General features: G+C 40.3%; 1 protein-coding gene across 4 annotated transcripts in view; it reads right to left on the reverse strand.

The window, feature by feature from the left end:
• mbd3a (methyl-CpG binding domain protein 3a) overlaps window positions 1-16,641 on the reverse strand; it is a 34,968-nt gene that overhangs the window by 3,873 nt on the left and 14,454 nt on the right. Inside the window, exons 2-6 of one of the 4 annotated variants that reach the window (XM_059991039.1) lie at window positions 14,623-14,721; window positions 13,689-13,848; window positions 11,256-11,393; window positions 10,817-10,907; window positions 9,512-9,689 (exon numbers count right to left, since the gene is read on the reverse strand). In XM_059991039.1, coding sequence (XP_059847022.1) covers window positions 9,512-9,689; window positions 10,817-10,907; window positions 11,256-11,393; window positions 13,689-13,848; window positions 14,623-14,721 — 666 coding nt within the window. The remainder of the gene's footprint in view (window positions 1-9,511; window positions 9,690-10,816; window positions 10,908-11,255; window positions 11,394-13,688; window positions 13,849-14,622; window positions 14,722-16,641) is intronic. The other 3 variants (XM_059991040.1, XM_059991041.1, XM_059991042.1) reach the window with 3 other exon arrangements.

The raw sequence follows: 16,641 nt of genomic DNA on the forward strand, positions 1-16,641 counted from the left end.
CTTTTTAAAATAGCTTAGAAACTAAAACCCCGATATACCCAAAAGTGGCTTTGACTTTACTGTTCCCCTACCAATATACAGGGATTTAACATTCAGAGTGACTACAATATTAACAAGCAAAGTATGTCTCAACGTGCATCCTTTATGTTCTCTTGGCAAATTAACCAAGATAAACCAACTTAACTTAACTTAACTAATGATGCAATTGCGAAGAAGGCACACAGCAGCAGCTATATTTCATTACGAGTTTATGGGGAATTAGGAATGTCAAAGGCCAACAAATTTCTACAGATACATCATGGAGAGCATTCTAACTGGTTATATCACCACTTGGTATGGAGAGGCTACCGCACAGGATCAGGAAAAGCTGCAGCAGTTGTAGATTCAGCAGGCTTCATCGTGGGCACTAGCCTCCCCAGCATAGAGGACTTTTTCAAATAGTGATGCCTCAGAAAGGTGACATCCATTAAGGACCCTCACCATCCAGGACATGCCCTCTTCATTACTACCATCAATGTGGTGGTACAGGAGCCTGAAGACAATGTTTTAGGAACAACTTCTTCCCCTCTATCAGATTTTTGAATGATCCATGTATACTACCTCATTTTTAAAAAAAAACATACACTATTTTTATATACAATTTCTTATTGTAATCTATAGTACGTGGCAAATATCGTACTGCTGCAAAACAGCAAATTACATGACATGTCAATGATAATAAACCTGATTGATACTTGAAATTAAACCATTACAAGTTATTAGACCTGCACTGGTGAAAATTCCTCAAAAACAATAGAATTAACTACATCTCCACATTGTGGTTACTATTTAACTGAAAAAGTAGGAGTGGAGGAAGCACATGAAGGGATAATGACCAAAACAGAGGCAAATCCTACTCTTTTGTAAGGAAAATAGAAACCAACACTACCCCACAAATTCTCACAAGGATGTTAGGAAAAGAAGTGAAAGTAGAAACACTAGTAACACCATTCTTTCACCATCAAGCCTTGCCCCAATTTAGTCTAAACCATTTACTGGGGCTGGGTTTATCTAATTTGTGGTCTACCACTAGAATTTGCTTGGAGACTCTCAGTCATCACTTGGTCACTTTTGATTTGTGTCAGGCAAATTATGATCTAAAATGGAACCTGCCCTAATTTTAGTCTGAGAGTCAGGTAGACAACATTGAAGCAAGTACTTGGACTGTTGGATATGGAGATTTGATCCCAAGGTTCTTTGAAAGTCAAGAATGAGGCATAAAATGTGGTTACAATAGTTTGGTTTATGATAAAGAAATAACTAATTTACTGTAAGGGTTAGAACAAAGAACGAAGAATAGTCTTATAATAAAAACTAGCCCAGACACGGGACGAGAAAGAACAACCTATAAAGCAATCAGGTTCTATTTTCTAGAAAAATAGAACTACCTATACTACAATTACCAAGAAAAAAAATCACTGAATTATACAAATAGCTGATTATATAAAACTATGCAAATTTAAACTACAGGAAAAACTATTTTATACTCAAATCCAACAAACCTAACACACCCATGCTAACCTTTTTGCCTGTATGTCCACATTAGGTCCAGAACTTTCTATGCCTTGCCCATCTGTCTGTGTCTCAACGTCTCCCAAACCTAGACTATTGCAAGTCCACCATTTCCTCCGACAGGCAGATCCTCTCCAGTCTCCTTTAAAACTCCTTCATCTAACCTTTAGCCTATGTCTTCCTGTTTTCAATACCCTACCATATGACTTTCCAGTTTGCAGCCTCGCTATTTTATACCTCCATCAGGTCGTCCCTCAGCCTCCTTCACTCCAGAGAAAACTAGCATGGCCTATCCAATCCTCCTCCATAACCAAAGTCCTCCAATCCAAGCAACACACTGACAAATCTCCTTTGTACTCTCTTCGATACAAGCAAACGCTTCCTACAATGTGCTCACCAGAACTATATCCAATATTTCAGGTACAGTTTAAGCAGCTTTTTGGTAAATTTGCAACAAATCTCCTAACTCATATTCCATGCCACAACACTTATGAAACTCTTGTATGATAAAGATAAAAATCTCTCACATCATGGCCCTTGCACCTTATTTGTCTACTTGGGCCCTTGCTCTACTCATTTTATACTTATAACTGAGAAAGCAAGTTTGAATGCCATATTTAGGTTTGCTGATCACACCAGTGTAGTTGGCTGAATCAAACGGGGTGACAATTCAGCATGTAGAAACAAAATTGAAATTATGGCTGAGTGATGCCACAACAACCTCTCACTCAAGGTCAGCAAGACCAAAGAGCTAACTGACTTCAGGAAGAGGAAATCAAAAGGTCAATGAGCCAGTCCTCATTAGGGGATCAGAGATGGAGAGGATCAGCAACTTTAAATTCCTTCATGTTATTATTTCAGAGGATCTGTCCTGGGCCCAGCATGCAAGTACCATTATGAGAAAAACACTGCAGCAGCTCTTCTTCCTTAGAAGCTTGAGGATTCAGCATGACACCTAATACTTCGACAAACTTCTACAGATGTATGGTGAAGAGTATATTGACTGGTTGCATCGTGGCCTGGTATGGAAACACCAATGCCCTTGAACAGAAAATCCTACAAAATGTAATGGATACAGCCCAGTCCATCACATGTAAAGCCCTCTCCAACACTCAGCAAATCTACAAAGAGAACTGTTGTAAAAAAGCAGCATCCAAAGACCACCATTCAGGCCATGCTCTCTCTGCTGCCATCAGGAAGGTGGTACAGGAGCCTCTGGACCCACATCAACAGGGGTCAGGATCAATTATTGTCCCTCAACCACCAGGCTCTTGAACCATGCAAATAATTTTACTTGCCCCATCACTGAACTGCTTCCACAATCTATGTATTCACTTTCAAGCACTTCATCTTATGTTTGATATTTGCTTATTTGAGTTTTATTTATTTTGTATTTGTAGTGTCATCTTTTGCACATTGGTTGTTTGCTCATCCTGTTGATGTGGTCTTTCATTGATTCTAATACATTCCTTGGATCTGAGTACGCCAAGAAAATTAATCAGTATTGTATATGGTAACATATGCACTATTAATAATTTCACTTTGAACTTTGTTTCCCTACCTGATGAGCTGTAACTTAAACAGTAAATTATTGGAAACAATGGCTGATTGATTGTTCCACTCAAAAGCATTTCCTAACATGAAAGGGAAGTAGCAGCTTGCAACTGCTCATTCCCTGGCAGGTGTCAAAAGTATTTTTTAAACAGATTCAGGGGTTCCATTTAAATAGCACCCTTTATGCCTCAGGAGCATTCCAAAATGGTAGCTGTGTGGAACAAGCTTCCAGAAGAAGTGGTAGAGGCAGGTTCGATATTGTCATTTAAAGTAAAATTGGATAGGTGTATGGACAGGGAAGGAATGGAGGGTTATGGGCTGAGTGCAGGCCGGTGGGACTAGGTGAGAGTAAGCGTTCGGCATGGACTAGAAGGGCCGAGATGGCCTGTTTCCATGCTGTAATTGTTATATGGTATATGCATTTAAGTGTTTTAAAAAAATATAATCATTGTTTATGTAGGGAATGGTACAACCTGTTTGTACACACTGATCATGGAATGTGATATTGACCTGTAATATTCTGGTAACTATTGTAGGTAAATACAACTCCTTGAAATCAATATTATGGGATCTTTTCACTAGAAAAGAACAGACAAGACCATTTCTTTATCAGATCCATTTTCTTCAGCGAGAGAAAAAAGTGGAAATGTAACTGACTGATCTCACTTGGCACTTGCACCTCATTTGTCTGCCTGCACTTTATCTATAATACTATTATGCATTACTTTTCCCATTTTGCTACCTCAACGTACTTACTTACATTTGGAATGAATGTGTGGATGGATTACAAAATACAACTTTTCCACTGTTTCTCAGTGTGGAATGCACTGCCTTGGAAGACAGTGGAGGCCAATTCTCTGGATGCTTTCAAGAAGGAGCTAGATAGATATCTGATGGATAGGGGAATCAAGGGATATGGGGACAAGGCAGGAACTGGGTATTGATAGTGAATGATCAGCCATGATCTCAGAATGGTGGTGCAGACTCGAGGGGCCGAATGTTCTACTTCTGCACCTATTGTCTATTGTCTACATGTGACAATAATAAACCATTTCTTACATATTGTACAAATCAAAATCACAATGTTCAAGAACGTTATTCAACATTTTGCTTCAATTTCCAAATTGGTTACTGTTAGTTTTATGTGAAGGAAAATGGAAGTGAGTATATTGGTTGAGGTAATGCTCTTGGAAATGAAAAAGTATGAATATAATCTGAAAAAACAACATTCAACGATCATCCCATAACCAACTGTAACTGAAGTTTCCCTAAAAAAAAATGGACAAAAGCAAGTCAAAGCTGGATTATTCAGAAGCCTTCATGGGGGTACTCTACTAATGTCAAGAATGAATTTTAGGAGAGATGTACAATTAAACTTTAAGAGTGATGCTTATAAAATGAGTGGGCAAGTTCTATGAATTAAGATTTTTAAACTTTAAATACAGTATATTTACATAATGTAGTGATAGCAACACCTTCATGCCTAGGGTATTTCAATTGCAGAATGATGCAAACTTCTACAAATGCACAAATCACTTCCAAACTAAATTGATGCTACTTTAAATCATATCAATTCATGGAATAAAACAGGCTAAAATTGGTTGCTCCATGAAGGCCCCAATGCACAGATTGAAAGAGGCTGGCAGAGCAAGTTAGACTCAGAAAACCTCCCCACTAATGAGACACATTTGAAAGGCAATGCCAGTTATTAGAGACTCACCACTCAGAACATGCTCTCTTCTCATTACAATCAGGAAGGAAGTAGGCCACAATGTTTTAGGAACAGCTTCTTCACCTCCACCATTAGATTACTGAATGCCCATGAACCCAAACTTGCTATTCCATTCAAGTGCCATTTTAAAATTGCTACTTAATTTTTTTATGTCTTCAAACAAATATATTATCAAAGTACATGTATGTCACCATATACACATTTTTCCCTGCAGGCATTCACAGAAAATACAAAGAAAATAATAAGCAATAAATATTCAAAAGATCATATGACAGGAGCAGAATTAGGCCATTTGGTCCATCGAGACTGCTCTGCCATTCAATCATGACTTATCTTTCCTTTCCCCCTCCCCAACCTTTGATGCCATATCCAATCAAGAACCTATCAAGCTCTGCCTTCAATATACCCAACAACCTGGACTTCACAGCTGCATGTGGTAACAAATTCCATAAATGCACCACCCTCTGGCTTGAGAAATTTCTTTGCTTCAGTTTTAAATGGACACTCCTCTATCCTGAGGCTGTGCCCTCTTGTTCTAGACCCCCACCACAAGAAACATCCTTCCCACATTTACTACGTCTAGGCCTTTTAACATTCGAAAGGTTTCAATGAGATCCCTCCACATCCTTCTAAATTCCACTGAGTACAGGCTCAGAGCCAAAAGTTCCTTGTATGATAACCCTTTCATTCCTGGAATCATCCTTCTGAATCTCCTCTGAACCCTCTCCAATGCCAGCACATCTTTTGTTAGTCGAGGAGCCCAAAACCATTCACAATCCTCAAAGGCCTCACCAGCCTTATAAAGCCTCAGCATCACATCCCTACACTTGTATTCTAGACCCTCTTGAAATGAATGCTAACATTGTAATTGCCTTCCTCACCAACTCTACCTGCAAGGTAACTTTTAGGGTGTTCTGCACAAGGACTCACAAATCCCTTTGCATCTCAGATTTCTGGATTCTCACCCCATTTAGAAAGAAGTCTGCATTATTTCTTTCCTGCTACCAAAGTGCACAACCGTGCATTTTCCAACATTGTGTTTATCTGCCACTTTCCTACCAAAGGGTTTCGGTCTGAAACGTTGACTATACTTCCTCTACACCCACCCCGCCCCAAATCAATGCTGCCTGGCCTGATGATTTCTTCCAGCATTTTGTTTGTGTTGCTCGGATTTCCAGCATCTGCAGAGTTTCTCTTGTTCTTGCCCATTCTCCCAATCTATCCACGTACTTCTGCAGCATACCTGTTTCCTCAACACTATCGGCCCCTCTACCAACCTTTGTATCACAAAGCCATCTATTGCATCATCTAAATCATTGATATACAGCATAAAAAGCAGTTCCAACACCGACCCCTATGAAACATCACTAGTCACTGGCAGCCAACCAGAAAAGGTTGAGATGAAGAGTCCTTGCGAGTCCACTGTGGAAACAGTTCAGTGTTGGAGTAAGTGAAGTCATTCCCTCCGGTTCAAAAGCCTGATGGTTGAGGGATCATAACGATACCTGAACCTGGTCAGTCTGAGGCTCCTATATTTCCTTCCTTATGGCAGCTATGAGGAGAGAACATGGCCTAGACTGTGAGGATCCTTGATGATGGATGCTGCCTTCCTGTGGCACCACTCCATATATGCACTTAATAGTGGAGAGGGCTTTACCTGTGATGGACTGGGCTGTATCCACTACTTTCTGTAGGTTTTTCCATACCATGCTATGATGCAACCAGTCAGTATACTCTCCACAAAAACAATAAATGTCACAATATCAGTGACAATAAATCCAGATTCAGTCTATTCTCCAATGATTCATACAAGGTTCAGGATAGCAACACAAGTCCAGGTACAACTCACTTCAATTGTCAATTTACTGGAGAACCAAAAACATTTAATAAAAAGAAAAAATTCTTAATTTCATTATTGGATACCTTGTAGGTGATAATCACATCTACCACTGAAGGTTTGAAGCACTATTCTGGAAAAACATCTTTGAGTAAGCTGTTCTAAGTAGATACCATTCCTGTTCAGAAGCAGAAATCCTGGAGCTATCAGCTGTTCTGAATATACAAGTCTTTCTTAAAAGTCTCTATACTATGTAAATTTCTACTACTAGATCAGTTCCCAGGAACCATACGTTAGTGGTACCATGTGTGAAAAAGCAATAACAGAGATAAACATCTCTGTAACCGCAATGTGAAAACCAAATGGTGAGGTCACACTGATCACTATCGGTGAAAACAGGGCGCATGTGGGCGGGCAGCTACTGAACCTACCAAACAGCAAAACGCAGAAACACCCACAGGTCAGGAAAAATCTGCGTAACTGATCATTAAGCTCAAGTGTGCTCACAGACAGCTACTGAGGTTTGAACTGGTCTGTTACCAACAGATTCTTTCTTTACTTCCAGAAAATAAGCATCTTGTAATTCTGGTACAGCACTCTGGGAAAGATTGTAGTTCACACAGGTGGTGTCTAGAATTTCTTGAATACAATGTACAAATCTCTGCTATTCATATTTTGAAGGGACGTGGCTTCACAGGGTGAGCCAGCATTTAATTACCCATCTACCATTGCCCGAGAAAGTGTTGGTGAGCCGCCTTCCTGATTCACTGCAGTTCGAAGCATGGGCATTCCCATAATGCTCTTAGGGAGTGAGCTCAAGAATTCTGACATCATGACAATGAGAATGGCAGTATATTTCTAAGTTAGCATGGTGAGTAGCTTGGAGGACAACTTCCAAGTTGGTAGTATCACCAAGCTGGTAAAGGCCGAGTTTGGAATATGTTGCTGAATAGGACTTCACTCTTGTCCCTTCCATGCCCTGTAATCTTTCACCCCTTTGAATAACATTCATTTGCCTTAAAAGCAGAGTCTACCTCTACCATCCTTTGAGAAAGAATTCCTTTATGATTCATGATCAATTTGCTTAGTTCTGGATTCTCCAAGATGTTGCAGTGGTTAACACAATTGCTTTAAGGTACCAGCTAAGGTTAGGGATCAATTCCTGTAAGGCGTTTGTACGTTCTCCCTGTGACTGTTTTGGTCTCCGCTGGTCGTTCCTTTCCTCCCACATTCCAAAGACCTACGGGTTAGGTTAGTGAGCAGCTTTGTTGTCACCGGAAGTGTGCGACCCTTGCAGGCAGCGTAGCAGAATATTTGCTGATTTGGCACATTTCACTGTAATTCTCTAAAGTCTATCTTAGTAGTCGCCAACCCATCGATCTTTGAGACTTTCCCAGTAGATCCCGAAAAAGAAAATGAAAATACATAAATACTGTTGAGAGATTGTTTCCAGGTTGCGGGGGTTTAGTTCCATTCTTTCTGCCCAGTGCGCATGCACATAGCTCCCCCGCACTACACTGTGTAATTCTGTGGTCCCCAACCACTGGGCCGGGAGGAACCAATACGAGTCAGCTGCACACTTCCTCATTCTCTGTCAGCCCACTGTTGAACTTGAGCGCACTCAAGGTCATCAGTTGCCTAATCGCAGTGATACCCTCACGCTGGGCATCACTGGATGGCCTTGGGTGGCCAGCGGGCAGTGCCATCGCTACTGGCCTGGAGCGCTGCCTATAAACCTGTTTAGCACACCGAATGTTTGTGGGGAACCCGGTGCTAAAATATTCACAGACAGCCTCAGTGTTTCGTAAGCAGCAGAGCAGCTACCTCGCTGCAATCTAGTGAAACAAGCTTTTGTTGGCCAATAAGATCCTACGCGGGGGGGGGAGGCACCAGCCCGCTCTGTTACACTCCTCGCTTGAACACTCTCTTTGGACTGCAACCGCCGCCGCCCCCAGTACAGGGACCTCCGGCCCTGACTTTGGCCTCTCACCTAACCCACGACCAACCACACCTGGCAAGGGCGTCTGGCGGGAGGCTGGAGTTCGGGCCAGGAGGCTGCCTGAGGCTATGAAGCCTTCAAATCTGCTTCGGTACCTTGAGTCCAAGCACCCAGCACTTAAAGACAAACTGGTTTAGTTTCGTGAGCAGTGCGGGACAGAAGCTAAGTGCCAAGAGCCGCGAAATTGCAGAATAGACTGGACATAAAGAACCTGCTTCGAGTATCGCTGTATTCCCATCCTGTTTAACACCACCCCCACCATTGGCTTGTCCACAAGAATATTGTCAGTATTAAACTGGTCCGCAATGCATAAAAGGGTGGGTACCCCAGGTGTTCATACATTATTTCTACTTCTGGGTTGCGGGTTTTTACTTCCAGTCTTTTCTGCCTTGGGGCGTGTGTGTGTGTGTAACTAATTGCTCTGGGGTCGATTTTGCCTTGAACTAAGGCCCAGGTAGGGGATCTTGGGCTTAAAAAGGTTGGTGACCACTAGTCTATCCCATTAGGGATTATACATTATTGAAAAAGGTCACCTCATTCTTTGAAACTAAAACAGATGTAAATCTAGCCTGTTCTATGACAGGCCACTAATGCCAATCAAGTAATGAGAGCAATTGCTTGACTTTGAATATCTGCTCTACAAGACTGTCACATCAATCTAGGAGGTAAGCACTCCATCCTGTTTTTCAGATTAAGTATACAAGGTCCTTAATAAGACACACCAAAAGAAGTAGGCCCCAGTTTTCAAATTCTAGATCTTTTCATGCCATAGGAGACATCAGTTAACCTAATGGTACCACTTGATACAGTTTCCAAATTCGACATTTAGAGTTCCTACCTAATGTCCTCATCAGTGACCATGAAAGCTTTGCAGAGAGGTTGAGAGGTATTTAGCCATACACCAGGATTCTTTTCTACTGCTGCTGAGAGTTGGCCAGTGATAGGATTTGAACTAGTGTGCAAAGCGCTTGCAATAGCAGACAACAAGGTTTCATCAGTGCATCCAGGTCCTACACCTGCAAAAGAATACACAAGTAGATGTTTTAGTAAATAAAATCATGTTCATGAATCAGACTTAGAATTTCATCCAAGTTCATTAGCACTTCAAGTAATCAATAATTTGCAGAGAATGTTTTATATCAAAGAATACATTGGGACAAAAACTAATATGTGATTGCTTGCACTGAATTATAAACCATGTTCATAACTCTCAGGATATCTTATGCTCCAATTAGACAGTGGAAAGTTCAATGTATTCCCTCAGCTTTCATATAGAGGGTTTTGTAATGTTATCATAGCTGGACCTGGGGGGGGGGGGGAGGAGGAATAAGCAGGGAAAAGCTCCCATTACCTATAAATTGCTCCCAATTGGGTACGTTTCAAAAAGCCTCTGACAACCAAGCTCCTTGACTTCAACATGTGACTTAGCTACCAAGTCGTGTCGAACAGTTTCTACTAAGGGGCAAAAGTAGATTACTGGCACATTAAAAACCAATCACTCTGGGCAAATGGGGCTCGTCAGCCAAGGCTGGCAGCTCATCTAGAAGGAAAGCTCTGATCTCAAACCGCCACTGTCTTGCAGATAAACCCACTCATGGGAAGGTTTCAAGAGTAAACCCAGAGGTAAAATCTGGAGCTGAAGTTCTTAAGGCAGTCCCATGTTGAGTTCAATACTGACTGGTAACTCCTGCCATGCTGCTGGTGCTAAATTGTCCCTGCAGTTCCTTTGGATTCATCAGCTGTGTGGAGAGGGGAGCCTGCTGCATGGGCAACGGTTTGCTCTCCATATCATACTGCCCTGTGTATCAGCAAGTTGGCCCAGACCAGCAGAGGGCATTCACAAAGGCAGCCAAGCAGCAGGCAACATGTGGGTTAAGTAATTGTGCTACAGGAACCAGTCAAGGAATCAGCAAAATATCTGTACATATATCACATCGATACAAGTTGCTTATGAATCAAAGGAGACTTTACCCTTTCCCAACCTCCACAGAAACAAGTTACAAATACTTGGGCAAACAACAGTCAAACTAAAATTACTTTCATATAAGCACAGCCCTCAAGTCACAAACAGCAAATTCTATTGAAAACATCTTCAAAAATCTGCCTTGAAACCAGATAAATCAGGAATAAAAATTTTGCTTGCCTTGTAAACCTTTAGGTAGATCCATAGTCTTAATTATTTCTTCCGCAATATCAAAGGCATTCAATCCAGTAAGTTTCTTCTCCCAGAATAACTAAAAAAAATTTTCAAAGAGCAAACTTTAAAAATTGTAACAATTTAAAGCTCAAACCTGACTGATTACCTTAAAGTAAATATGGAAAATTAACTTTAGAATTTTAATATTTAAAACTAACTTTCCCTTAATGCCTTGCTAATGTTGCAAATGCATAAACTGGACTTTCCAATACATTTCCCAAAAAGCTTGGCAAGGTCTGTTCTGCAGTTAATGTTGGTGCCTGTAAACTCTGGGCAAGTGACAAGGAATCAGGAGGAAACAAATATAGATAGCCAAACATTTATAAAACAAAAAAGTAATGCTCCATTAAGCTTGCACAAATCCACATTATTAAATATCATCTACCTGTCGTGGCTGCTCAACAGCTTTCTGAGGATCCATTTTTACTTTGTTGTTGGGATGGTTGGTAACTTTAGTAACTGGCTGTTTAAAGATTGAAGCTGTCTGCCTAACAGGGAGTGAAGTGTTCAGGTCTGGCTTGCCCTGTTAAAAAAAAAATCAGTTCTTCAGTATGGATAATTTAGAAATTAGATATGTATTAGACACAAATTAGCATCGGAATCTAGGAATTCACAACTATAAAAACATAGCATACAATTTATAAAAATATGTTTGTGATATATTACAAGCATTGGGTTTAAAAAAAAAACATCAAATTATATGGGGAGTACAGAGCTTTGCATTTTCCAGAGATGATAATTTCTTTGTGTGCCCTGGCATTCTGCAGTTAACATGCCAATTCTCAAGTTATTTCAGAAGGGAACTTGTATTCTCTGAACCAACCTGAAAGCCCAACTCTCCAGTTTTACTCCCAAAATCACCTCTGCTGCGTAACGTGCACAGCCAGACAGCATCATGGTTACATATGATTACTCCCTTTGCATTGACATCAATCTTGACCAGGGTCAATTCTGAGAGGGCACCACAAAGAGCAAATAAAAAAGTGGCCATCTTTAAGATGGAGGTCTCCAGGTAAAGTCAACGGATTCCTGATTATGCAGTGGTGGCTCAGTTCCTGAACAGACTGAGGAATGTTTAGATCACTAATGACTAAGTTTAACTAATATCTTACATCAAAGTTAAATAACCCACTCCAAAAACCATTTTACAGGTACACAAAAGGTGCTATGTTGTTAAAACAAAATAAACATAGAAAACCTACAGCAGAATACAGGCCATTCAGCTCACAAAGTTGAGCCGAATGTGTTCCTACCTTAGAAATGACTAGGCCTACCCATAGCCCTCTATTTTTCTAAGCTCCATGTACCTATCCAAAGGTCTCTTAAAACCCTATTGTATCCGCCTCCACCACTGTTGCCGGCAGCCCATTCCACGCATTCACTACTCTCTGTGTAAAAAACTTACCCGACATCTCCTGTATCTACTCCCCAGCACCTTAAACCTGTGTACTCTTGTGGCAACCACTTCAGCCCTTAGAAAAAGCCTCTGACTATCCACACAACCAATGCCTCTCATCATCTTATACAACGCTATCAGGTCAGCTCACATCCTCCGTTGCTCCAAGGAGAAAAGGCTGAGTTCACTCGACCTGTTTTCATAAGGCATGTTCCACAATCTAGGCAACATCCTTGTAAATCTCTGCACCCTTTCTATGGCTTCCACATCCTTCCTGTGGTGAGGCAACCAGAACTGAGCACAGTAATCCAAGAAATCCAATAAAAAAAGAGAAAAATATTTAGAACCACCAGAGATTCTGCAGAAATCCAATGCAACACAAAATGCTGGAGGAAGTCAGTACATAGGCAGCATCTATGGAAATAAATCAACACTTGATGTTTTGGGCCAAGGCCCTTCACAGGACAGAAGTATAGTTTAGTTAAATGCCCATCTAAGAAGCAATTCTAAAATAATTTCCCCATTGATATGTCATGTTAAAATTGACTTTACAGTTAGTGGACAATTTCCACTTGCAACAAGTTTTCACACTACCTGTTTAACAAATCCAGTGATGCCACCAACAAATTCAGAAAGTTAATCCCTGCCATTGTTACTTGCACTTATCACATTATAAAATTACACTGTTCAGACTTAGATTTTCAAATGTAGCTTGAACAAGATGTAACAAAAACACTAATCCAGCATTAGGGTTTGTTGACAAGCAACTCTTTAAATATTCAGTTCAGTTAATTATTTGTGCACAAGTTCCACTTATTTTGTCTTTGAAGTTTTAGTACACAAATGGACAGCTGGTAACAGAAAATACAATGGAGAAAGATCTTGGAAAGTTAACTGCTTTAGCTGTAGAAAATTTAAAACTGATGCACTAGTCCAGGAATACCATTCACTCCAAAACATGAATGAGCACCAGAATGAAGTAATTATTATCTTTTGGAAAAGTCACCGCATGCTGTTATTTCTAGATTCCCCAGACATTTTCACCAGTGACACCGGACTACACGCGACTGAAGATAATCCGATTTTCAAAACTAAATCAACAAGTTGCCAAACTACAGAAAGTGATAGGCAGGAACCACACTTGCAACTGTTCCATGTACGATGGTAATTTTACACAACAGTTGGTTATTCAGTCAGCACTGATAGGTGCTTGAGCAGATGTTTAAGGGGTGCCAAGCTCAAAAATCACTGAAACCATTCCAGACTTCAATAAATATCCTGGTTTGGACAGATGTACAAATCACAGAGTCCATTTTGATTCTAACTTTAGACAGATAGATGCCAATTGGGTTAACAACATGGATCATTCTTCAAATCGCCGTGGAATACAGTAACTGGTGAAAATGTCAGAATCTTAAATACCTTGACCTGGTTGGCAGAGTCGAAGCGCAGCCTCTGTCGGTTTTTATTCAATTTGCTGATGAGCATTTTTCCTGTTCGGAAGTCGAAGCTGCTCAGGTCCATTGAATTCCCCAGATACCGTGCAAGCTGCGGCTTGCTTCTGAACTTCTTTCCACTTGGGCTAAAACAATGCAATGGCAAAATGTGTTTTTTATTGCATTATAAAACATTTTCAAAGGAATCCCTTTTCAAAAAGATACTAAAACCTACTAACGTGGTACATACACACGCACAGGTAATGTAGACAAGGTATTGAAACCGCTATTCAATAGGATCAAGATAACACTACTCGTCAACTAAGCAGTAACCTCGTATGACAGTTGATCTAAATGTTACGATAACTTTTATCTACTTTTCAGATGAGCTAAAGTGATCGGTCATGATCATCCAAAAGAATACAGAATCCACATTAAATGCATCACTAAAATTTAACCATTTGGCATTGGCACAGCAGCACAGTTTGGAGCACTCAACTTTCCATATTAGATGTTGATCATCGTTATGCAAAGTAATGGCTGAGAACTTCAAAGGGGAGGGGAAAACAGGAAAAAAACGGTGCTATTTCTTAGGCTACTTGCACAGACCTCCAAGCAGCTGGTTATACAGCAGCATTGAGAGGGGTCTGGAAGCAGAACTTCACGTTTTCTCAACAGGAAAGACGAACTATGCAGGGAGACAAGGGGTGGGGTGGGGGTGGGTAATATATAATACAATTGAAAGTTGAGGTATTTAAATTTGTATCAATATTTTCACAGTCCAGAAACTCTAGAACTTCTACTGTGTTAGTTGTTTGGAGCCATGATCCCCACAAACCAATCTCCTGATCTCAATCACACTAGAGAAGGAGAAGGTGTCACACGCTTCCCCATGGGGAAGAAAAAGGTCTCTCACGCACCTCCTAGTGGACAGCTCAAGAGCTACATTGGCAGAGGCCTGGTAGCAGATCACCTGTCTCTCTTCTTGGCCAGGGAATGGTGCGTGATGTACTGGCAACCTAAACAAGAGGGGAGAAACACAATTTAAAATGGGGGACGGAAATGGAACACATTAAGCATTCTGAATTCTTCCCGCCCCATCACTTTCACTGAGAACTCAAACTATAAAATGATACCACTTTTGACACAAAGGGTTTGGACTATTAGTAGTTTTAATGACAACTGAAGTAAGTTAATAAACATATATTTGAACTACTTTTTTGCTGGAAATTATTTCCATTAACCAACTTAATGTATTTAAGATCTGTACTGATCATTGGTCCATTTAGGAGCATTTGGGCTTCCTACTCACCAGAAAATTAATTTCAAGATGAGACCTGAGACCTGCATATGTTTATCAAGCATAATCTTGAATTATTTATCCATTGAATGTCACTGTCTCAGCAAGAAAATTACTTACTATGAATGACCTGGCAAAAATTAGGAAGAAACTTTCTAATGAAGTCTACTGATACTGTACTACATTTCTTAGTTTTAATGCCCCCCCCCCCCCCCCATATATCTTACATTTTGTGCAGAAACAAACTTCCAAGCTTCCCAATTTAATCAAGGACACAAAATTAAGACATTCAGCGATAGAACCAGAAGTGACACGAGGAAGAATGATCTGCAAAATAAGTGGCTTGTATCTAGAAGAGGCAGCTCCAGGACTGGGGTATGTAGTTTCAATCATGATGTTCAAAGGGAAACTGCAGGTAAGCACTTGGTGGCTGAGGGGAAAAGGAGAGGAAAAGTTGCAGGGTCATGAGGTCAGAAGAGTGACACTAGCTAGAGTGTGCTTGCACTTGCTGGGCTGAACAGCCACCTTTCATGCTACTATTGCAGAACTTCAAACCCAATCATAAATTCTCAATTGAAAACATCCATTGCAGGCATACTGACAGCTGGGGTTAGCAAGGACAGCAACTACAAAAACGTATTTAGTAAAATAAATTTTATGTTGAATTAGGAAGCCCAGAAGTCTAATTTATATGCCATTCTTTTGTGAACCAATGATTGCACTAACGAGCATATGCCATGCAGTAAGATGAACTTTAAAATCTAATTACCATGAACTTTACCTCAAGATTTCACAACACTAAATCAGGCTTAATTCTTATGCTTCTCACCTTATTTTTAGTTTTAAAATTCCAGTATCTTTAGAACTTAAGTAGAAACAAAGGCCCTGGGGTTCAGAATCATTGGAGGCACTTGAGGGGAAGAGTGTGAGAGGAGGCAGGAGGAAGATCTTGGAAATTTGGGACATGTTGAGAATTTGTTGCACCTTTAATCTAAAGTGGAGAATTTGGGATCCACAATTGCAACAACAGAAAAGGTCTAGAGTTTAACAGCACTGGAACTGGACGATATTAGAAGAGTCTTGTGACCCACTGTGCTTTTGATGATATGGAGATTGGCAGAAAATATGGGAATGGAAGGAAATTGGTGTGAGGGGAAAAGGGCAGAAAGCAACTGGTTCTTTCTTTGAAATAAGCATCACCGTAAATGACCAGCTAATAGGTCCAAATTAATTTATAAATAACTTGCAAATAGCACAATATTTATAGTATTAAGTGGGTGCTATACAAATACACAAACAATACCGAGTTAAGTGGTGCAGAAACTTTGTGCCATTTCTGTGCTCAACCTGCGAAGAATGAAAAAATGAACTACTTCCAATCATCTAGTGACCCGCAGAAAAAATGTACCAATTTAACATGAGATCCAAGAGTTTAATTTATTCTTCACTTGAAAATTGTTCTAATCAGATTACTGTCATTGCACCTTTCCACAAGAAACATTATCCACAGCATTTTGAATACATGAATTCTTAAGGGGGTTATAGTCACCACATACTTAATTTTTCAATCTATTAAATCAAAACCAAAGTAATTACCAAACAATAAATAGTATTTGCCAAACACTCAACAAGATTGACA

Source organism: Hypanus sabinus, chromosome 16, assembly GCF_030144855.1.
Source record: "Hypanus sabinus isolate sHypSab1 chromosome 16, sHypSab1.hap1, whole genome shotgun sequence".
In the NCBI taxonomy this organism is placed as follows: Eukaryota; Metazoa; Chordata; class Chondrichthyes; order Myliobatiformes; family Dasyatidae; genus Hypanus; species Hypanus sabinus.